The sequence below is a fragment of the Montipora capricornis genome, chromosome 12 (genome assembly GCF_036669925.1).
Source record: "Montipora capricornis isolate CH-2021 chromosome 12, ASM3666992v2, whole genome shotgun sequence".
Classification (NCBI taxonomy): domain Eukaryota; kingdom Metazoa; phylum Cnidaria; class Anthozoa; order Scleractinia; family Acroporidae; genus Montipora; species Montipora capricornis.
The window spans coordinates 21789712-21812318 of NC_090894.1; the positions used below are offsets into that span (position 1 = coordinate 21789712).

The following is a 22607-nucleotide window of genomic DNA, read 5'->3' on the forward strand; positions in this document are numbered from 1 at the left end:
AAAGGACTGAAATTTGGAATCTGGGCCTTGTTTAGAGATGGCAATGGATGGTGCTTTTCAAGGGATGAAATTTTTTGTAGATAGCGTTATAATTAGGGCATTACTTAACCACGAAACAGCGAAACAAAGCACCAAAACACCAAAACACCATGTGTGACCCCACCATTCATTGATTACTAACCAACAAAGGTTGAATTTGAGATTAAATATTGTTTTAGGCCTAATTAGGCCGAAGACGTTACTGCTCCTAATTCATTAAGATAAAGATTAGGATTCAGATTAAGACTGAGATTAGGAGCAATAACATTTTAGGCCTACATGTAATAAGGCCTAAAATGATATTTAATCTCAAATCCAACCTTTGTCAGTTAGTACTCAATGTATGGTGGGTTCATACATGTTGTTTTCGTGCTTCATTTCGCTGTTTCGGTGTTTCGTTGAATAATATTTGTCCTTATAATGAAGCTATTTTCTTTGTTGGCTGATCAAAATTTATCTTCTCGTAGGGAGTTGTATTCATTTTTCATTGAACACATGCAAGCCATTCAGTCTCTGTCAATTTTTGCAAAGACACCAGAAGAAAGATCAGAGCTCTCTTGTGCCTCGGCAATGTTTGGCCTCGTGGAAGCTGTCATTTATGCTGCTGGAACAGGTACTGACCAAAAGTCTCAAAAAAATGTCTCTGAACAAGAGGAGGATAACAGGAACGTAGCACTGGCCTCACTGCTTCTCAACTGGAGTCATGTGACTGGATTCCTGCCTCTGATTGTTGGATGTGTCACCAAGTGGATTAAGGAGATCTTGGAGTGTAATAAGTTTGAAATTCAGGTACGTGTTGAGTTGAAGTGGGGCAGGAAATTATTTCCTCTACACTTTTCCTCACAAAAAGCTGTCATGTTGCATGTGAGTTATGGACTACTTACATGTGTGTTTTCTATCTTTTCTGTTCTCATGATTTTAGTCTGAAAGCCTTTGCCTTCTTTCTGGGGCTGTTGCTGCTTTAACTGCATTCTATTCATTGTCACCTGACCAGGTGAGTTAACTTTGTAACTTTCAATAAATCTTTATCTTTGCTTAAGAGGACAATAAAATAAGTTATCTTTTCTTACAAGCAGTCATGTTTTGTAAGTGTCTCTTCACATTTGTTTTGAGGTGCAATATTTCGATTGTGGTCAGCTCAGCAGCCTCTCAATCTGCATGTTCTGTCATTGCATGGAGAATTTTGAATTTCAGAGCTTAGACAAAAGATAATGGCACTACCACGCATCACATAGAGATGTGAATAGTTTGCAGCCAAACAAGCATTCCTTGCATTGATTGACTGATTCACTCATCCATAACAGGGCACATGGTTATGGTTTTTGGGCTTTGTTTAGTTCCAGAGGTTCTCTTTGATTTACAAAGAGGCTTTAAGAAACTTCGAAGAAACTGTGATGTGAAATAATTCGCATGAATATAAAATGAAAGTTTAAATTTGCGCCCAAGAAATTTAAAGGAAACCAAACATTTCGAGGGTACTCCCTCTTCATCAGTGGTTTTTTCAGTTGCTTTCAAACCACTGATTAAGAGGGAGTACCCTCGAAATGTTTGGTTCCCCTTTAAATTTCTTGGGCGCAAATTTGAAATTTCATTTTTTTTTAACAAAACCTCGTTCAGTTGTCGGAAAAAACCTTGGAAATCTGTGAAGAAGAGAATTTGTGTGTGACTTTACTTGTGGTACTCTGAAACGTATCTATTTTAAGCATCCTGTTTCTCTTTTATTTAATCACAGGCATTCCACTCCCCTGTAGAAATTCTTCAACAGTTGGAGCACTTGGCCAATGATGTGCTTCTTCCCTTAATCAACTCAGAAGTCTTGGATTCTTGTTTTACGGAAATCAGGTTAGAGTGCAAGATTTGTATTTGCTTTGAAAAAGGAGCTGAATAATTCTGGGAAAAAAGGAAAGGAACTTTATTTAAGTGTCTTCTAGCACTAACTGGGGACAAGTAAATCAAATCAAATGTTGGTTTTTGAGGAGAGGGGAAAAGCGGAGTACCCGAGGAAAAACCTCTCGGTGCAGAGTAGAGAACAAACAAACTCAACCCACGTGTGACACTGAATCTGGGAATCGAACCTGAGCCACATAGGTGGAAGGTGAGTGCTCTCGCCACTGTGCCATCCATGCACCCCTGGGAATTGTGTTATTTTTGCGTGTGTCTTAGCTCAAAACGTAAAAAATTTAAATGTAATGATAAAGTTACATGTTTTGTCTACCTTAGCTTGTCATATGATGCCAGAGGGCCAAACCTTTGTAGAAAGGCTATCCTTAGCCTTCCAGATTATGGGCCATTCAAGCTTCATAGGAAGCCTGGGACACAGTCTCTAAAAGTCAGTGTGAAAGAATTGGTTGGCTTTACGTCCTCCTTGCTTCAACTTTTTTGTCAAGTTGCCAAACAACACAAAGGAATTGCCCCAAAGGTAAAATGCATTTTAAATTTATTTAACAATATTGACAATTGTACAAGCATAATAAATATGCATGTGACTTAAATAATGAGTTAGTGTTTGCTGTCACTCTTAAATTATTGATGAATTTAGTAAATGTATGTAATTTTTTTGTATGTATATTCCAGTTTTCAACTGTTCTGTGCAAGGAGGCTATCGTCAAGTATTTGAAACTTGTTGTAAAATCATCGGTTAGTATGCATCTGTTGTATTCTGTTTTGGTCTTGTCAGAAATTTCCAGATTTCAGTAAACATTTTTAAATGCCATTTTTGTGTGCATTTCTTTGCCTTTTTGTTTTTCAGGAAGTTGGCATTTATTTTTTCTTTCGTCAAGAACATCACCTGCTGTATTATTTGCTGAAATTGGCATACAATGAAGTAAGAATTTTAATTTTCCCCATTCCACTTGAATCATGGTCTTTTATTTACACCATCTTGTTTATGATTATGATGATGATGACGATGATGACGATGATGATAACAATATGATGATGATTGACATGCACTAATCACCCTCCTGTCAGTTGAGGAACTGAATCGCAAGGGTGCAGCTTTCATAGCTCAACAAGATTAGGCCTAAAGTATGTAAGGTTCCTCCACAGGCAGCTGCTATATGGACCTTGCATGATCTTTGCAGGCAGCACCCAAAGCTAAATGTTATTATGTGGGAGTCACTTTACTTAAAGGAGGAAGCCCAGAGAAAAGCCTTCAAATCAGAATGAGATAAGCACAGCCCATACATGTACAAATCTCATGGTCAAGGTCTAGGTTTTAGGCAGGTTGGCTGGGGTTGGAAGTGTGGTTGATGGTAACCACATTAGCCTGACTACCCACAAGCCTACATCATGGGGCAACCTCATTCCCAGTCCCCCTTGGGAGAGGTCTTGGGAACTAGGTTAATAATGGGGTATTTCTAGATTACCTGGCACCCATCCAGGCCTTAATCCCATCAAACAGGACTTCTCTTTGGTGAACACATCGGAACCCAAGTTTTCCCGTGGACAATACATACACGCAAGGAGAAGTAGAATCAAAAGAAGCGCAAAATTTGTTTTCCTTTTAAAGGTAGAATTGACGGATGTGGCCGACTTTGCCCACATTATTCCTTTGTTGCATGAAGTTGCCCTTTTGTTGTTTGCCAAGATCCTTCCTGGAGATGAGTTTTATGCCTTTGACCTGCTCTCAACTGTTTTACTCCATTCTAAGTTTTTGTGGTGAGTCAACAAAGGTTTTGTGCATATGCTTTGTTCAGCTCCCACAAAACAAATTGATTGTAAAATTTCCTGTTATTTTCTCATTTTCTTTTTCTTTTAGCGGAAATGAAGGACTCTCAACCGTTGATGTCACTGAGGACCTATCAGAAATGTCCCTTGTCACCCCTCCCATGCTAAGTACATATGACACTGCAACGGTGACCAGAGGGGAGCTCATTGCAGAGGCGCATAAGAACTTGCCTTCTATCAGATCCATGTTTGTGAGTTCCTTGCAGGGCACAGGACGTGCTTTGGACATTTCTAGGTGTGTGAAGCAACCTTTTCACGAGAGATCTTTTACATTATTTTATTTTTCGGATGATCTGCACGAATTGGGTTTGGTTCTTGGAGACTGACACATTTTTGACCTTTGGAGGGAACCAGTTGCGTTAGTCGAACCAGAATAAACTTCGATTGCTTACAAATTAAGAACTCTTCCGCCAATGTCGTGTGTCTCCTTTTCCCACTTCAAAATGACGTCTTAGGAAAGTTAAAAATAGTAAATTATCTTCTATCTTTCGTGACGAGGAAAAAAAGTCAACGACTTTAACTCTCACACTTTCTATGCTTTTTAAAGTGCCCCTGTGATCAAAAAAACCACTTCCTTTTTTCCTTCAGATTTTGAGAGTGTGTTTACTTAACACCTGACTGGCAAAATTTTGAGCTTTGATTTTTATCCAAAGGCCGTTTACTTTGAGTGTAAACTTTGTGAGTCCGCCATTACTCACGTTCAAAACTGACCGATTGGACCTCAGAGGGTTGGATCCAGGGAAAAGTGACGTCAGAGGCTCACTAGCTTAAAATGTCAGCGTGTGAACGCAGCTTATTATATATGCAAAGCGTGAGTTTGAAAGTCTGAAAGCACAAAACCCCCGTGCTGCATATTAATTCTGCGGCGTACACACGTATTGCATTCTTAAACTAGTGAGCCTTTGACGTCATTTTCTCCTCGATCCAGCTCTCTCAAGAACATAATGTTAGTAATGGCGGACCATTAAATAGGAAAATTGCAGTTAAAATAAAGAGGTGTCTTTTTGAAATCAAGGCTTAAAACGTGGGTCACTTAGTGTTTTGTTAACATAGTTTTGAAATCCAAAGAAAAATATGAATTGATTTTTTGGTCACAGGGGCAATTTAAGTTGAGGACATCTTTTCTTATAGTGCACCAAAACTCAAATATTTGCTGTTCCTAATATAAATCTCCCCATCCCAAGCAAACATACATGTACGTCACCATTGTTACCCAGAATTTTGCGCTTTCTGTGCCGTACATGCCACGTACACTTGGCAGAACTAGTGGTAATTTGGACCCACGACCATGATGCGAGAGGCATGGGTCTATTCTCGATTTTACGTCACAAACTGCTTTGCATTCCTGTTTTCAAAGAAATTTTGTACTGCAGAGCAATTTGTGACGTAAAGAATAGATCCTTGCCTCTCACATCACGGTCGTGGGTCCAAATTGACCGAATGCATGAATCGCGGCCAAAAATGTATTCTTTTGTTTATGTGCTAATGAGACTCACTAGCCTCGCTCTCAGGCAACCTTTCTTTTGTATTTTGTCCATGCAAACGAGGCTAGTGAGGCGAATTAGCACATAAACAAAAGAATATTTTTTTGGCCGCCATTTATGCATTCGGTCTATTACTGCTAGTTTTGATAACTTTGCAGATAAAAAGCGAAATTTTGAGGCAAGATTCGTCAAATATGTTTTCTTTCGGTGGGGAGATCAATATCGTAGATTAAAAATATCTGCGTTAAGGTGCACTTTAAATTATTTGTTGTTGTTCTTTCAGCATTCCTCAACAGTACGATTCATATATCAAGTAAAATTAGGACAATTTGTTTCCTGAGGAAAACAATTCGGTAAAGGATATGAAAATCTTGTCTAATTGAAGTTTGATTTGTCAGATCACTAACTCTTCACCATGTCCGTCGCGTTCAATCATTTCTTTTGCCCCCCTGTACGGAACCTCTGCAGCCAGCTGACTGGATGTTCCTTCCAGTTGTGGATTTACACAACCAGGCAGTAAGCGTGTAAGTAAGATTATCATATAGCCCGTCATTCCCGAGCACTCTTTCGTTATAAAACTTGGGATATTGCCCGAATGAGGGCCGTACACATTAGCGCGAGCAGGGCCGTACGGCTTTTTCCGTATGGCCCTGCTAGGAACACATGCTGCTCCCCGCGATGCAATTTTAGAGGATTTCGTCGCTTTTTAACATCCAAGTTACTTACAGCCAGAAAAAGCAAATGCAAATAACATATTAGATCAATTTTCTGTGCAGATAATTTGTTACTTGTTTTGTCCATACTTCATCTTTTGAGTGCTCATACATAGTGTAAAGAGCCCATGTGATAAAATGCTTATTGACTGAGTTAAGGTCGGGCCGGACAGGAAAATATTGGCCCTGGGTCATGGAGCGCGGGCGAGACTTACGATGGTGCAAAGTTATATTTGAGGTGGTGTTTTCGTGGACGTCGCCTTCGTATATTATAAAGTCCCCAACTACCTGGTTGCTTCTTTGTCATTTTTTGTTTTGCTCCGTCATGGCTTTAAAAACTCGCACCACATTCTTAACCAGTCGGACACAAAGTCCAGCTCGTATCTGTTTTCCCGCGGTTTGCGCCGGCTGCAGGTATTTTATTTTCGTTTTGATCAGCTTATTTTATTCTGAGCACCGGTTGTGGTTCGCTTATACAACTACTTTGGTTTCGTTTTTACGGAACTCACCTCTATCAAAAGCTATTCATTGTAACAACATTGATAACCCTAAGAAAATAAACAAGTCCAGCTTTCAAAATGTCATCTTGTTAATTTTGTGTCTTGTGATCTTTTTCAAGTGAAATGAAAGGCAAGGACATTGATACTATTTCCGAAACTGCCGTTTCCATAGTAACTAGGACACTAAAACTTGTGCTCATGCTCGAGCAGTGGCGGCCTTCCTGCTTACGTCATGTTTCCATGGCATCTCGAATTGCCAGGCTTATGTGTGTCTTTCTGACAGGTAAGGAAAACTCAATTGCCGAGAATTTTTTAACTGCTTTTTTCTCGTGTTTTTGAATAATCTTTAAATTTGTTCCGCATGTATTCAGACATTTAGACTAACGACTAGCAACCAGCCAATGATCCCGGCATTGAGTTATCGACTTCCCTTATTTTTTTCTTTAACATGAAATCACCGGAAGTGGAATTCCGTTAGTTGTGACTTCCGCTTCTAACTTTCCAAGCTAACAGTAATCATTGTGAGAAAATTCTAATGGATAGAGTTATAGATGGCTGAAAGAACTGGCTTTCTACAAGTAAGGCTAAGTTTCTTTTCAAGAATGAGTAGCCATAGTTGGGGGAAATATTTGGTTTTCCTCCAAGTCTTTTAGTTTTCCCAGCGCTTTGAAAACCAAAATTTCAAATTTCGTTTTAATTGGCGACCCTGTTGGTGCTAAGTACATTTTCACATATACAGTTGTCAATCTCTTATTCATAGCGGGGCTAATTCATGGCAAAGAATGAAGGAGAGAACGTTAAAATCTCGATTTCTCCCCAATTAAGTGGGATTATGAAAACGGCCTATTGTTTATCTCTTCACAGGAAATGATTTGTTTTTTAACAGCGAAGTCCACGATTATTTATCAGTTCTCTTGCGGATATACACAAGTCCTTCGAAACTTAAGCAGCTCGATTTCAACTCTTCAATTCCTGGTCTGACGTCTTTCTACGATTTGTAAGTTAATGACATAATTTGTTTTCGCGAAATAGTTGATGTGTTTATTGATACCACTTGCACCTTGATAACTTGCAAGTTTTTCTGTTACGTGCTGCCCGCCCGCGCGTCGCGTCTCATTGCCGCGGTCAGCTTTCACGCGCGCGATCACCTGTTTCTCTCGTGGTCCGAAGCATTAGCAGATTTGCCTCGAAACGTCGACTGTCTTGTTCTGGTGACTGAAATACCCACCCACCCTCGGCTCGAAAGTGCCCCAAAGCCACGCATCTTATCTCTTGTTGTGCTTTCTGATATTCTCTTTCCTTCTTTTGTTGCAGATACGCCTCGTTGCTTGCCCAGTTCTCCGCAGTTTCGTTTGGTGACCCATTGTTTGCCTGCTTTTTAATTCTTCCCTTAGCACAGAGACACGACATCAAATTTCGAAAGGCTGTTTGGGAAGAACATGTTGGCGTTCTAAGAGCATTGTCGATTCCTTTAGACCAGGTGAAGTTTGAAAGAATACCGATTCCCCGCGTTTTTGTCTCCTGCGTTGCTTTTACCTTCATTTACAATATCTAACGAACGAACCAAGTCATGATTGAAAAACAAAACAAAAAAGCAAGTCAATTGACACACCATATGACACCAACCCGGTTTGGCCAACACATCACGCATGCGCACAACCTTTTTACTGGGTTAGTGTTAGGGTGTGTCACCTTGCTTTTTTTGTCAAGTCAAGGGTGGCTGTTGAACTGAATGCGTTTTTTCTGAATACACCCACGCACTAGAGAACCTAATTTAACAAACAAACATATCGGAAACTAAAGTTACATGCGGGGGCCGAAACGATCTAAAACGATCCAAATGTCATGGCACCCGAGATTTTTTTTAGGGCCACACCCAATCCGGGATAAGAGCTACTGCTGCTGTGATGATTTCGGCGTAAGATCCACGTTGTGTTTGCCATTTCAGCTGCCCATACCTATGGAGGAATTTCTTTATCCAGTTGAACAGAATCAGGCTTTACTCGCGCTGTATCTCCGCACTCTGGCGACACAAGGAGTCAGGCAAGTCCTTGTTTGTAACAGTATTACCAAGGCTACTTCTGCTGACTCGTTCAAGTAACAAATGAACTGAAGTGCATTTGCAACCGACGTGGGGAATGTTGTTCTCAGGATACCCCTGTCAATTTTTGTGAAACAAAAAAGAGAATGAATATTCCAGAAGAACGGAAGGGCTTTGGAGGCATATCAAACCGTCTGACCTCCAAGGTTACGGAGACAAAGCTTGATTTTTAGATTACTCTCAATTCCTCGCACCGGCATAAGAGTTTTCTTTCGCATTTGATTGTTTGTTTTTTCCCTTCAGGCCTCTGTGGTCTCCTTTGTTTTATCTCATCGCTGTTCATCATGTAAACTCGTTTGTTTTCCAAAGAATCGACCCTTCGGTAAGTCTTAAAAACTGCGTTGTCTGTGAGCTGAACTATGACGTTATTTCATCCCGTTCTCCCTGCTGTTTTTTGTCATTTAGGATGAAAGTGGGCTGAAAAAGAAGATTGCTTTTTTGAAGCAAGTTCTTTTGGTGCAAAATGAGGTAGGTTAGGCAAAAGAGTTATGGTAGCTTGATTTCACAGTATTTGTCGATTAAGCTAACTCGTTTTCTAATGGGACAAAACACAAACTTTTTCCAGACCTACAGGGCGTTGTTTCCCACTCTTTAATTTGCTCCTTCGGATGCGTGCTGGTGGGTTCGTTTGTGGGTGTGGCTGCATCCATGTGTTTGTTCGCAGGTGCGTAACTTTGTTCGCGCTTCCGCGAATTCGTGCTTGCGTGCCTTTGTGCGTGCATTTAGTTCATTTTGTTCGCGCAGTTGTTGTCAAGCAAGTGGTGAATTTGTAGCTTGCTTAGCGAGTGGGATCTGAACATGGGCGAGAGTGTTTGCGCTGTCGCTGATGAATGAAGATGTTGTGGTCTGTCTTCTGTTGTGTATCATGGTTGGGAGGGTAAAAAAAGGGGCTACAGTAATTGGCGCAAGCTGTTGTGACGCTCTGCCAGCTTGACTGGCAAAGTTAATAAAAATAAAAATAAAAAATCCAAGTGCTCAGTGAACAGGAGTCGAAACTATATCACCTTCAAGTAACTGTTGTATATACTGGGTTTGAACGATCTCCTTTATTTGCGAAAATGGTCCTAACCAAGCTCCCACAAGTCTTCTGTTTCAGTAGCTTAGTCAGTGGCTGAGCATCCGAACTGATTATCGGAATCTAAGTACGACTACTGTTCGGGGGACCCGGATTTTTCCCGAGTGTGACCGAATCATCATCGATGACCAAATCTCTTTATTTGTTTGCTATTTTAATCATTCTTTCATTAATTTTTTCTCAGAATATTCGCCACGATATTTTGCATTACTACAAGCCATCTTTATCAAGTTCGTCTGTCCATCCGTTTGAAAAATTTACCAACTTACCAGCTGACAAGCAACTTTTGTTAAGAAATCGAGACAGTTTGGAAGACTGCAGACAAATGTACCAGACACTTTCAGCGGTATAAACTAATACACTAAAATAATCGAAGAATTGTTATTTATACTATAAATAAAGTAACCGGTCAATGAATTATGCGTCACATTAGTTGTCAATTAACCCGTTTTTCATTGTACTTTTGCTTTCATGTTTCCGTTCCGCGCGTGTCGACCGTCGACACACTCGATCACTCTCTCGTTCGAACGAAGGGCTAAGGCTCGAAACGTCAGTTCCGGTGGTTAAGTTCCCTTTATCAACTCGTTTCGTAGAACTAAGGTTTCGTGTTTCTCTACCCACCTACGAAGCAACACAATTTCTTTAGAAAATAACCCCATTCACATCTGACTTTCTCTCCTTCAGCCTACAGGCACCCTTCCTGTTTCGAAGGATCGAAGAGTTAGACCCAAAATGTAGCACATTTATCCTTTTGTTGATCCTTTATTAATCGAATTAGAAGCTCGTACTCATGATTCTTGAGAACGTCCTTTCCGATTATTTGACCTAGTAAAATTCCAGAGAAACCTTCTATAGCTCTTTCGCGGGATCTGCTAAAACATGTTGAAAGACAATTGAATTATCCAAACTACCCTAGCTATCCTTAGGGAGTCTTAACTTCTTGCTCCATTTTTTTTTCTCCTTTTTCGTGGGTGCCTGCCAAGGGACCACGTAGCTTGAGGTTCATTTTACCTCATCAGCTTTAAGGGGAACCTTCACTCTTAATACAGAATAGGTTTAAATCGGAGGAAATTATGTCTACAAACAAATTTGTGCGGAATTTCTTTTAAAAAATTGTTTATATCAGGAAAAGTGGGTTTTAAAATCGCTTATTTTCACTTTCAAATTTCGCGGGCGCCGCCATCTTGAATAATTGTAACGTGTTACGGTTGCCCTATTGTTCTGACACAAAGAGCTTCTGTCTAATAACAATAGGGCAACCGTAACAAGTCACACTTGTTCAAGATGGCGGCGACCGCAAAATAGGCGATTCTAAAACTTATTTCTTTCGAATGCAAACGCTTTCTTTGAAAATGTTTTAAATTGACTTGACTGTAACAGTTATTTCCTGTGATTTAAAATGATTTTTTTGTTCAAGTGGAGGTTCCCTTTCACAATCGACAATCGATCAGCGGCCGAAAACTGCAAACAACTTGAAACTGGCAGGTGGCTATCAAGCTAATCGAAGCAATCTCAAGGGAAAGTAGAAAAAAAAAACAATAGAGATGAGAGTTAAACTACAAGTTACACTAACGTTCTGCTCAAAAACACATCAACCACTCGTTTATGCCTTTTCCTTTACAACACGCCTTTACCTTGCCAACATGCCTTTCTGGTGACCGCTTTCTGTTTCCGTTCTATCCACGGCCGCCTTTACGCTGAACAGAGGAATGAGCCAGGAATGCTTTTTTTCAATCTCCTGGCTTCGTTTTGAAAGCATGAGTCAAAAAATGTCATTGGTTATAAAATGAATTTTTCACTTGTATATTTTCAAAATGCTCTTTACAACAATGATTATCAACACAAATAAGTGGGAGGGTAATTCGATATTGTCGTTCATGAATAATAGTTATTCTTGAACGCCCATCATGGATTGATCAACGTTTTCCCAATCCAACTGAAATCCCACTACCCGTGATAGTTTGCCGCACGTTATCTGGCGGACGAATGACATTTGTTCAGCGGTTCATTTGATACGTCATGTAGCACCAGCTTTTAAAATGGCGGAAGAGTTGGATCTTCTTCGGCAGGAGATTGAGCGGAAATCTTTAGAGCTGGAATCGTTAAAAAGTCGATTAGCTCTGAAGGTAAGTATAATGGCTTTTGAAATTCAGCGAGGCAACTTTTTTTTAAGCTAAATATTTAGCTAAAAGCAAGGCTTGCCTTCAAGTGTGGCTCTTTATCAGAAGTTAAAAAATATTCCGGCACACCACTTGGCCATTATATGAAGATAGAACTTTGGAGAAAAAAATAATTTGTCGTTACGTACTTTGCCCCTTCTCAACTAACATACCCACGAGAGAAATTATATAGTTTGTATCGGGTTTACGTTCAAACGCCAAGTTGCTGCTCGTTGTTTAAACATGTAAATTCTCTTATGCTAACTCGTGTCACTATTTTGACAATTTGCTTGATATCTGAAACTGACAGGCCATAAATCAGCTCAAATCAAACAAGATGCTTTGATTTTTGCAAAGTGCTAGTTCTAACGTGACATTTGCCATAAACATGATGCTGAATCTCTCCATTGCCACTCTTCACCTTCCAGGGAAATATGTAAACTTTTGATAGCCCTGAGCATCGCAGTCCCTGTAAGGAATATAGAGCAGACATGAAGGGTGGGCTTCTTTAAAGGTCCACCAGTAATAGGCCCTTTGCGTGACTATGCCATGTGACCTTGTCAATCATAAAAAGTGGTTGTGATACAGTTGCCAGAAATGGAAAGAGTGAGATGAAATTAGTAAGAATTTCAATTTTGTTTGAGTGCGTGATTTTAGAGTGGTTTGAAAGTTTTGAAAAGTGCACTGTTGCCATCAAGCAGCTGTTTTCGATTTAAATCTCAGTTAACTTTTAAGGGATAAAATAACTAAAATCTCTCATCTAAATGTCAGTGGCCTCAAAATTGATATTCTTACTAATTTCATCATGCTCTTTCCATTTCTGGCATCTATTTTGTACTACAACCATTTTTTTATGATTGACAAGGTCACATGCCATAGTCATGCATGCAAAAGGCCTATTGAGAAACAGTGTTATGGGTCTTTTTTCTTTGATCTGTTTTGTTACCACCCCCTTCTACAACCCCCAATAAATGTTTTGATGATGTTACAAATAACAATGTAGGTTTTTCATGTCTTTTCAGGAGAGGGAACACAAGTTAGCTAATGGATACTCTGCAGGGTTAGATCACCCATGTTCTGAAGCTTCACAAAAGAAAGAAAGACTTAGCAACCAGGATATTTTACGATATAGCAGACAACTGATCTTACCTGAGATTGGTGTCAAAGGTCTGTGCAAAGAATTCACCAAAGCTGCTGTATTGTGATACAACAAAATTTAATTTAGTAAAATGACATATGAAATAGGTTCTCTGGCTTGAGCTTGCAACTAGTGGTGGCTGGATCTTTGATTTCTTGCGCAATTTTCTGTCAGTTGTTTTTCAACAACCCTGAATAGTTAATTATAGCATTAGTAATATTAATATTGTTATCTTGAAGCATTCTCCCACCTCACCCCACTCTCTTTTTCATTTTATAATCAGTGTTAAAAGATGCTTGTGGCTAGGCTTATGAATGTGCAACTACCGGTAATCACTTGATTTATGCACAATCTCGTGAAGAAGGTGGCATTAAAGTGATGAATGAAGTTACTGTTAAGTATGCTGTTTTAAGTCACAACAAGAGTGTTTCTTTGTTTTAACAGGTCAGATAAAACTCTGCAATGCTTCAGTCCTTATTGTGGGTGCAGGTGGACTTGGGTGTCCTGCAGCTCAATACTTGGCTGCAGCTGGAGTAGGTAAAAAATAATTTAAATTGTAAAAAAATCCATACTTAAAGGAACTTTTCGATTGTTATGAACAAGACTTCATTTTCAATATTGACCTCCTGTGGGATGAAAATGATTATGTAAATAAATGAAATTAACAGGCAGATAAAAATCCCAACTGGTGATGTACAGACAATTTTTTTTTGTCTACATGGCAAGTGAAGAAGATTATTTCTTTACTTATTTTATTTATTTATTTTATTATTTTTATATTGGTTGGTAGTGGAAGTGCACTAATAGCTATCAAGCTAGTTCACAGGCAGCCCACTTTTTAATAATCTGAAAGAAACAATTTTTCAAACTTAACAAATACATGATCAAGAACCCCAACAGGGAGGAGACAACCAGTTGGCTATTTACAGAGCACGGTAGAGTTCAATCTGGGATAACCCGAAACAAATCCAAACCAGAGGTTAGAACGGAATTTCAACCCGGGACTACTGCATGCAATTACCCAATGCCCTAACCAATGGACCACGTCACCTCCTTAGATGTGCTTGGGAGTAATGCCACAATGGTAGTATTTCCACCTTACTACTTTAGTGATCAGCTCAATGCTTGCATTGAGATTTTAAAGCCAAATACTTGGGACTCTGCTCTTGAACATTCCCCAGGACAGGACAACAATAAAATTATTGGACAAAGGATATTTTTTTTTAATTTCAAGAGTGGTGGAAACCTGGAACAAACACAGCTTGAACATGGAATCTATTAAGGAACCTCTGTACTCTTTTAAATTTATCTCAATTGAAATTAATTCCAGATTTTTAAAATAGTGATTACTGTTAATTTTATTGGTAATCATTATATTCTTCTTGTCTGAGAAATTTTGATGCAGCTGGAAATGTTTGTTTTTTCATGTTTACTAGTAATATTTCAAAAACCTGTGCGAGTGTTTCACTGGGTTTCCAAATGCAAGAAAACATTTAAAACCACAAGGCCACCTGTTGGCTGCTCAGAAGCATGTGAGGGCTGTGAGCTGTGTCAGAATGGAGACTGTAAATAGCAGATTTTGACCCCTTAAAAGCTGGGAGGAGGAAGACGATTGTGTAGCCAGTGCTGTTTCTACCCATAATAAAAGAAAATGGGCAGCTTTTCGAAGATTGGAATGAGAGCCATTTTGCTCTTGCTTTTGAAATGCATTGATTTCAAAACACACACACATGTTGAAGTTATTGATTTCAAACCACATGTGTTTGAAATTCATTTCGAGAATCAACAAGTGGTTCATTGGGTTTCAAAATTGTCCACATGTTAATTCATGTTAATATGTTATCATTGAAAAGTGCTATCAGGGGACTATTAATAAAATATTTAATAAATTTTTATTGTACATAGTGTTCAGAGCATAACTCAAACCTGAAATTTACAGGTGTTATGTGTGGACACCATTCTAGATATTATTAAGTACTCTGACAGGCCTTAGAATGTAATCCAAACTGCTAAAAGAAGATCCTACAGCATTGGCCAGTTCAGTTGCATGGCCAAGAGAAAATGGTTAGATTATGACAAGGCAGTTCAGGAATAAGTTTTAATTATTTCATTAAAATTACAGGTTGTATAGGAATTGTGGATTATGATACAGTTGAAGTGAGCAATTTGCATCGGCAAGTTCTTCACACTGAAGAAAGAGTAAACATCTCCAAGGCTGAGTCAATAAAAATACAGCTAAATCAGTAAGTGAATAATAACAAAATTTAACATTTTCTCCATCCCTTGGATAGCATGTGATCAGGTGTTCCTTTTTTACTTGAGAGGGCAGACAAGAACTTCTCTCGAAGGTCATAAAAGTGAAAATATAAAAGAAAAGCACCTGATGACAGGCTGTCAGCATAACCTGTGATCAGGTGTACTTCTTAGGGAGGGAGGTCATGATCGCAGGTTAGTGCAAGCACAAATCTGATGACAACAGCTTTTTTTCCTGGAGACTTTTCAGGAAGAGAAGAGTTGAGGGCTGCCTCTGCCCCTCCCCAAGTAACCTCTTCCCCCCCCCCCACCCCCAAAGTAATCTCTCCCCCCCCCCAAGTTTCAATTTTGTCATTGTTACAACAATAATGTTAATTTATGGCTCCACTTTGATTTTATTGGGTGAGAAACCTCTCATAAAATTAAGAAAAATGGCATTTTCAAGCCTTAATCTTTCTATACAAGGGTAGGTTCTTTGATCCCTTTAAGCTCTCTTCCCTCAGATCAAAGTGTGTTGCAATGTCCCTGTTGACATTGTGCTATGTTTTTTCTTAGCTTTCACTTTGCATTTTAGGTTGAACTCTTCTGTGCAGTGTATACCATACTGTATGCAGCTTACAAGCAGTAATGCCATAAAAATCATTGAAAAATATCCTTTTAAATTACATTCTTTTTGGTAAGGTGAAGATGGAGACTTGTCACCAATTCCCAACAATTCATAAGCTTATGAACTGGTGGTTTAAAGGTTGTAAAACGCCCATTGGGCAATGAGATACACTGAGGGGTGGGAAACTCCTGGCCAATGGCCCGTTAATAGGTTCCTTGCCTTCCTGTTAATCTTGTCAAACCTCTTATGGAGCATGCAGGAGGGGTTAGAGGGAGAGGGTGAGAGAATTGCAAGAATCTCTCTGTATTGATTTTTCGTCCTGTTAGATACAAAACACAAAGATCTGAAAAATCTGCGCAATAAATGGCTGGCATTTGCAGTGATATGTGCCTTTTGCTACATGAAGGATTTAATCTCCTTTGGTTACACACACCATGAGGGAAGAAACGAAGAAACTACTGGCTGCATTGGCTTGTAATTATAATATTATTGTAACAACACATTTGGCTCTTCTGCCCTTGGCAATTCTAGTTATGTAACTATAAATAATTGGGCTTTGTTAGAGATAAAGGAATGAATGAACAAATAAATGCTTCTGGTTTGAATCTGTTTGAATCAAGTTGTAACTGTATGTTAGCCACAGTGATATCATTGTATCCATTCAATTCTACTTAGTGTGGCCTGAGTGAATATTAAATGGCTTACTTTCCTTAATCAACAAACTTATGATGTGGTTTTAGATGCAACAGATAATGTGGCAACAAGGTATAAAGATCAGTTGTGTGCATGTTGTTGTTTTGCCAGATCTGCTAGCTCTCCAAAACTTAAGCTACAACTGTACCATGCAGCAGACTTCCAGTTTGAAGTTGTTTTTTCCTCTTCTAGGATACTGAAATGATAAGTTTATATTTACAGTATTCCTTCTTTTCTACTACATTTTTCTTTCGATCTCCTGTGCATTACTGATTTTTTCATGAATTAAAATAAATATGCCTGGTTATTCTCTGCCTCAAGAAGCATTATATTGTTTTCACATTAACGTTTCAATCTGGTTTCATTGTGTGTGGGATCTTGCATGTTTGAAAGTTTAAGGACACTTTCCATTTGACAAAACTGACCAGCCAGTCTTGGCATTTGGAAGGACTAACTCTACAATGGCTTCAAATTAACTCACTTTGAGGATGACATATATACCGCCAGAAGAATGCGAGGGATTTTCACGCTAGTGTTCTTTCAAAGTGTTGCATTTCTTGCAAACTGATGGTTCTGGCCAGCCAGTTCTGACAAAAGGAAAGCTCCCTAAGACTGTATAGCTTGTTGGGCAAGTGATGTTATTCATTATAATTTAACAAAATGAGCAGAAGTGTTATTACATTATTTTACAAATTTGAGGTGAAACAAACAATGTTGATGTGAATACTAAAAATTCTCACTAAAGCTCAGCATTGAAAAATAACTGCTTATTTTAATCGTTTGAGATATTAAAGGGAATGAAAACAAAGTCTATTAACTGACAAATAAAGAAAACTTATTGCTACAGTAAACTATAAAAAGCATTACATTGTTGATGCTTATGACATCAGTTTCTTTCTTTTTGAGATATTTGCTCAGTGATTCTTGTGTCATGGCTGGTAAACCTTTAGTCTCTGGTAGTGCTTTGAGATTTGAGGGACAGGTACATGTACAATAATATTTTCATACCTTTTATGTTATTTATTTGTATTTGTTCTCTCATTGACATTGATGCGCCTAATAATTATTATTTGTAAAATGAAAAAAATGTGTACTGTAGTCACAAAATAGCCAAAATCCTCAGGGTGCAACCTTTTGTTCTGGGTGTAGTAGACAGTCTTTTCACCAATGTCAAGTCTTGTTGAGCAAGGGTGAATGGATGGTTCCCCTGTGCTGTAGGCTTGCGGAGAACAGGGATGACATAGTGGTTGGGGTACTTCCCTCCCACATAAATATTAACAGGATTCAGATCCCAGAGGGTTTCATTACATGTTCTCAAGTTTTCCATCCTATCCAAAATCTGAACAGAGCTTAATCCATCTATGATAGCTGCATGGAATAATGGACTAAGGTTTAATTGTGTGTCCCTTTTGTTCTAACTTTTTTGTGTACCCCCTTCTAGTAGGTGGGTGTTGTGTAAGCATGGTTGAGGCTCTTCAAGAGATTTTCCCGTCTGGCGACGTGACCTCATAGTACAACATCAGTTGTTTTCCCAACTATTGAGAGCAGTGACAAATTGATAATAAAAGCAGCAGTCACATAATTGAATTATTATGTGCAGGAACATTTCCATCAGAAAACAGGCAATGGCTGGTTCCTAAAGAAATAAAATAACTAAATAAATATTGAATAGAAATAGAACTTTATTTTCACACGATAATGTTAAATATAAATCTGAATAGTTTGTGGGGTCATGCACAAATGAAATCAAATCGATACATATGATATTGGTTTTTGAGGAGAGGGAAAAACCGAAGTACCGGGTGAAAAACATCTCAGAGCAGAGTAGAGAACCAACAAACGCAACCCACATACGACACCGGCTCTGGGAATCAAACCTAGGTCACACTGATGGGAGGCCAGTGCTCTCACCACTTTGCCTTCCCTGCTCCCCAATAAGAAGTGATAATAGTTATAAAGTGACACTATAGTGCCCTTGGAAGCACAACAATTTGGTGGAATAATGAGTTGATGAATCAATGGAAATTAAATTGACTGCCATAGGGAGGTGTCAACTCAATTTATTTCAGCAGTTTATCAGTTTTGTTACCTTTGTTATTTTCACCAAATTCTCATGTTTCAAACACCCACAGGCATACCACCAACCTCGTTCCCAGTATTGCGAGAACCCTGGGAATGAGATTGGCATATCACCATAGCTTTTTTTTAGAAACTAACTCCATTCCCTCCTTCAGTAGAAGGCTTCATATTGCACTTTGAGTTGAATTCTAACATCTTAATAATAATAATAATAATAATAATAAATAAATAAATAATATAATACAATTTCTTTTAGTTGACTGTTTACAACTATGCAGATGGACCATGCTACCGCTGCTTATTTCCTAGTCCTCCTCCACCAGAATCAGTTGGGAACTGCTCTGATTCTGGGGTCCTGGGTCCAGGTATGTCTATTTGGCCTTAGTGCAGACAGATAAGGAAGACAAGCTGACATACTTTACACCCTGATTAGTGGCATTATTGACTCATTTGCTTTGGAAAATTTAGTCCCAGGGATAATTGGAACGCTGCAAGCTTTGGAGGCAATAAAGATTGCAGTTGGAATAAAATGTATCTTTACATGTACACTTTGACAACTTCTTGCTTCTGTGGGACATTTTACAACAAGAAATTAAAACTTAGTAGCTATCTGTGTGGTCTCAGTGTTAATTGCTGGAGATAGGCACTTATGCCAACTCTCTCAGATTATCCGGGAGTCTCCCCAGGATATGAAACGAATCTCCCGGTCTCCCAAATGGGTCATCAAATCTCCCGGATAAAAACGACTTTGAACCTTTTGAACACTTTGGTCCAATGTAAGTTCAAATCGCATCCCCATGCAAGTTAAAAGAATTTGCAGATGGAAAAAATCTCCAGATTTTAGATCTCCACAAGTTGGAATCTCTGGGTAGCCAGTAGGAACAATGCATCACACAATCTTGTTGACCTGCCTATTATATATTCTTGTTCTGATATGTCAGTAGATTATGCAAGGAGCTTAAACAGTTGTGCAACTGTTGCCAGGCCTCACGTCAACTGCAGGACTTGTCTTCCTGTTTACACTAAAGAAAAAGTCTCTTCCTACTGACTAGACAGTAAAAATTAATGAATTGGAAAGGCCAGTTTTAAAATTTTTATCATGGATTTTCAGTTTCCATCCTTAACAGTATTATCAGCATCATTTTGTCAAAAGATGCTTGTTTACGACGCACTGGAAGGCAGGTTCCTTACAGTCAAATTGCGACAAAGGCAACAGAGTTGTCCCATTTGTGGAGATAATCCAACTATAAATAAACTACAGGATTATGAGCTTTTCTGTGGAGCTTCTGCTACAGATAAGGTAAGAATGGTTGAATGTTGATGTACAATATATGTAACCAGGTACCATATAGTCATAACTTGCATGTGTGGGTTACTAAAAGTGCAGTACATTTATGTGATTTCCAAGGGCTGTTAAATTAACAGTTGGTCAATAATTTATTGCAATTTTACCATGTGGTGAATAGAATATTTCACTCAAATATGATGGACTTTTTATTTGTTGCAGACTCCGTCCTTGAAACTTCTTTCTAAACAAGAAAGGATCTCTGTTCAGGCGAGTTAATTCATTTTTTCAACCCTCTGTCAAACGTCTCACCCATCTTCCTCAATCCGTTTCTAGTTATCCTACTCTCTTTGTCCTCAACTTACTGTGTGTCCTACTAGATGGACTGTTTCTCTCCCTTGTCCTTCTTTTTAACCATCCATGTCTTCAACCCATCCCAATTTCCTTCCATTACATACCTCTCTCTGTAAACTACAGGTACTGCTAGATTGTCTCCTTACCCCCTCTTTCTCCAGACCTGTTTTTCCTTTCTCTGCCTGTCCCTAAAAGTTGATTCCAACTTCCTTTTCTTCCTTCACACTTGTATCCATCCTTCCATCACTTCCCTTGTTACCAGTCTAACCATCCTTCAATCTCTGCTCATTCACTTCTAGACATGTACTGTACTGACTAAGAAGAAGCCAAGGGGATTTCAGTCATGCAATATTATTTTGTAATCTTTGTTTTATCTGTTTTGTTATCCATCAGGAATATAAAGAGATCCTTGACCAATGTGCTCCTCATGTCCTTCTTGATGTGAGAGAACCTGTTGAGTTAGACATTTGCCATCTTCCTAAATCCTTGAGTATCCTCTTAATACATGCCTCTGAAATATAACTGAAACAAATCTGTTGCTAATTGGGATTGGGCTCAAAGTGGGTTATAAATATTAAAATCTGATCCAAGACTTGCAATCTCTTGATAGGTGTAAATTAAGTTTTTCTTTTTTGACAAATGCACAGTTTTTTTTCATTAACACCATCTCCTTAAGATATTCCATTGAAACATCTCCGTAATCCTGAGAGTCATGAGATTCTAAAAAGAGCATTATTGCTACTGGCAGAGGAGGAAAATACATGTAACTTCAGACCAGTAAATGGTGAGCGTAAAAGCTGAAGATTTGTAATCTTTCTTTTGTAAACTAAAAGACTTTTTCCTTGTCTAACTTTTGCAAAATTTTAAATTCTACTTTAGTAATTAATTTTCGTTAGTACATGTAGATGGGCCTTGTTAATAGATTAATGGTTAAATTAGTACCCAGGATGGTTCTGTAATGTTTGAAGGTAAGAACGTTGCTACTTTTAATATTGAAACTGGGGCATGTATTTGATATTGTAGCCTTTATTTTTTTTTTTAAATGTAACACAGCCTTTTCATCAAGGCAAGATCAAGAAGCTGGATCCATGTTGAGCAGTTTAACAAATGAAAGATGCAATATAAGTGAGATATCCATCTGAATATTTTCAGATGGTAGTTATGTAAGCCATTGAAAATCCAGTGCAGATCCCCAAAAATACAGCATCTGACATGTGAAACAATGTGTTATAGAGTAGGTTAATTGGTATTCTGTGCCTACAATACAGAATAACCTTTTTCAATTTTGACATAGATTTTTGGTGATTTTTCTTGGCAGTGTATGTCTTGTGCAAAGAAGGAAATGATTCACAAAAAGCAGTGAAGATATTGAGAGAGCAGTTTTATAGGGATTATACAGAGCTGTTAACCAGGGAAGAGACAAGTTCATCTCTTCAAGCTGATAGCAAACAAGATACAATAGATGAGAGTAGAAGTTTTGATGTTGTGTTCAAAGACATTGCTGGTGGTCTTTACGCTTGGGCTCAACATATTGACAAAGAGTTTCCTATTTATTAGCTATAGCTCAGAGATTAACTTGTAATGAATGCCTGGTTTTAAATCATGCTTACAAACTTCAAGTAAGGAAGTGATTCACTGGACAAGGACATCTAAATTACAAGTTTGACCACACTTCATTGTTTGGTTCATTTGCAAACTTATCAAAACAAGAAACTTTTTTGTGTCAGTCCAATGCAGATGTCCTCTAGCTTGTCATTTACCAGTAAAAACATTATTGATATATTTTATTAAAAGTACAGAATGAGGTGCTATGTGAGTTGCAATTTGTCACTTTTTATTATAATATTGTTCAGTTCGTCCTATTTCACAGTACAGCCCACCAAGTTTCATGGTGTTTTCCTCCTCTATTACCAAAAGATTGGGAAGAGGTATGGGCTTATGGTATATGAGATGGTGTACTTTAAATCATTCTTTTGGTCACAGGTGACCAGGAAGTGTTAAGGTTTTTTTGGAGCCAAAAACTGCATTTTTGCCTTGAACCTTGCCCTGACCCTGAACAAAAATTATTGCTTATTTCATGAAGTCCTATGGGTCTCCAGACTTTGCTGTTTCTGCCACTATTATTATTATTATTATTATTATTATTATTATTATTATTATTATTATTATTATTATTATTATTATTGTTATTCTTATTAGTAATGCACACTTTTACCGGTGCAGTTTCTCCCCCAAGGTTTGTTTGTGGTTGGTTTGCTGTCAATTGCCACACAACAAGGATTTCTCGAGTGATTCTTCTTACCAAGGGAGGGAAATTGCTGGAAACAGCAATGAGGAAGAGGCTAATGGTAGTATTTTGTACACAGCTCAAGCCCATGAGGTTAGTAAAATACAGAGG

General features: G+C 38.5%; 2 protein-coding genes across 8 annotated transcripts in view; both read left to right on the plus strand.

The window, feature by feature from the left end:
• LOC138026790 (RNA polymerase II-associated protein 1-like) overlaps positions 1-10058 on the plus strand; it is a 27226-nt gene extending 17168 nt beyond the window's left edge. For 3 of the 5 annotated variants that reach the window (XM_068874239.1, XM_068874240.1, XM_068874241.1), the window contains exons 13-28: positions 507-828; positions 962-1033; positions 1772-1881; positions 2260-2458; positions 2614-2676; positions 2789-2863; positions 3551-3699; positions 3800-4003; positions 5651-5776; positions 6585-6748; positions 7330-7462; positions 7780-7945; positions 8414-8508; positions 8810-8888; positions 8972-9034; positions 9826-10058. In XM_068874239.1, the coding sequence (XP_068730340.1) occupies positions 507-828; positions 962-1033; positions 1772-1881; positions 2260-2458; positions 2614-2676; positions 2789-2863; positions 3551-3699; positions 3800-4003; positions 5651-5776; positions 6585-6748; positions 7330-7462; positions 7780-7945; positions 8414-8508; positions 8810-8888; positions 8972-9034; positions 9826-9993 (2188 nt within the window). In that variant the 3' untranslated portion in view covers positions 9994-10058. Of the gene's footprint in view, positions 1-506; positions 829-961; positions 1034-1771; positions 1882-2259; positions 2459-2613; positions 2677-2788; positions 2864-3550; positions 3700-3799; positions 4004-5650; positions 5777-6584; positions 6749-7329; positions 7463-7779; positions 7946-8413; positions 8509-8809; positions 8889-8971; positions 9035-9131; positions 9231-9825 lie in introns of all 5 variants that reach the window. The other 2 variants (XR_011127349.1, XR_011127350.1) reach the window with 2 other exon arrangements.
• Positions 10059-11654: 1596 nt separating this feature from the next.
• LOC138027973 (adenylyltransferase and sulfurtransferase MOCS3-like) lies at positions 11655-22020 on the plus strand. Of its 3 annotated transcripts, none has more exons than XM_068875606.1 (14): positions 11655-11767; positions 12823-12967; positions 13383-13475; positions 15061-15181; positions 15766-15840; positions 16522-16563; positions 17398-17473; positions 18827-18935; positions 19039-19101; positions 19707-19870; positions 20078-20125; positions 20603-20699; positions 20886-20993; positions 21528-22020. In XM_068875606.1, the coding sequence occupies exons 1-14, from the start codon at positions 11681-11683 to the stop codon at positions 21764-21766; spliced, it is 1467 nt and encodes a 488-aa protein (XP_068731707.1). In that variant the 5' UTR covers positions 11655-11680; the 3' UTR covers positions 21767-22020. The 3 variants fall into 3 exon arrangements, with proteins under 3 accessions (XP_068731707.1, XP_068731708.1, XP_068731709.1); XM_068875607.1 differs by having other exon boundaries at positions 17410-17473; XM_068875608.1 differs by lacking the exon at positions 19039-19101 and having other exon boundaries at positions 19698-19870.
• The last annotated feature ends 587 nt before the right edge of the window (positions 22021-22607 follow it).

What these genes read in the sequence shown, in the direction of transcription:
- LOC138027973 (XM_068875606.1), top strand. Translation starts at nt 11,681, where the DNA reads ATGGCGGAAGAGTTGGATCTTCTTCGGCAGGAGATTGAGCGGAAATCT. An exon ending in CTTGGCTGCAGCTGGAGTAG is followed by an intron (nt 13,476 to 15,060) that starts GTAAAAAATAAT and finishes TTAAAATTACAG; the next exon opens with GTTGTATAGGAATTGTGGAT. An exon ending in TTCTGGGGTCCTGGGTCCAG is followed by an intron (nt 18,936 to 19,038) that starts GTATGTCTATTT and finishes TGGAAAATTTAG; the next exon opens with TCCCAGGGATAATTGGAACG.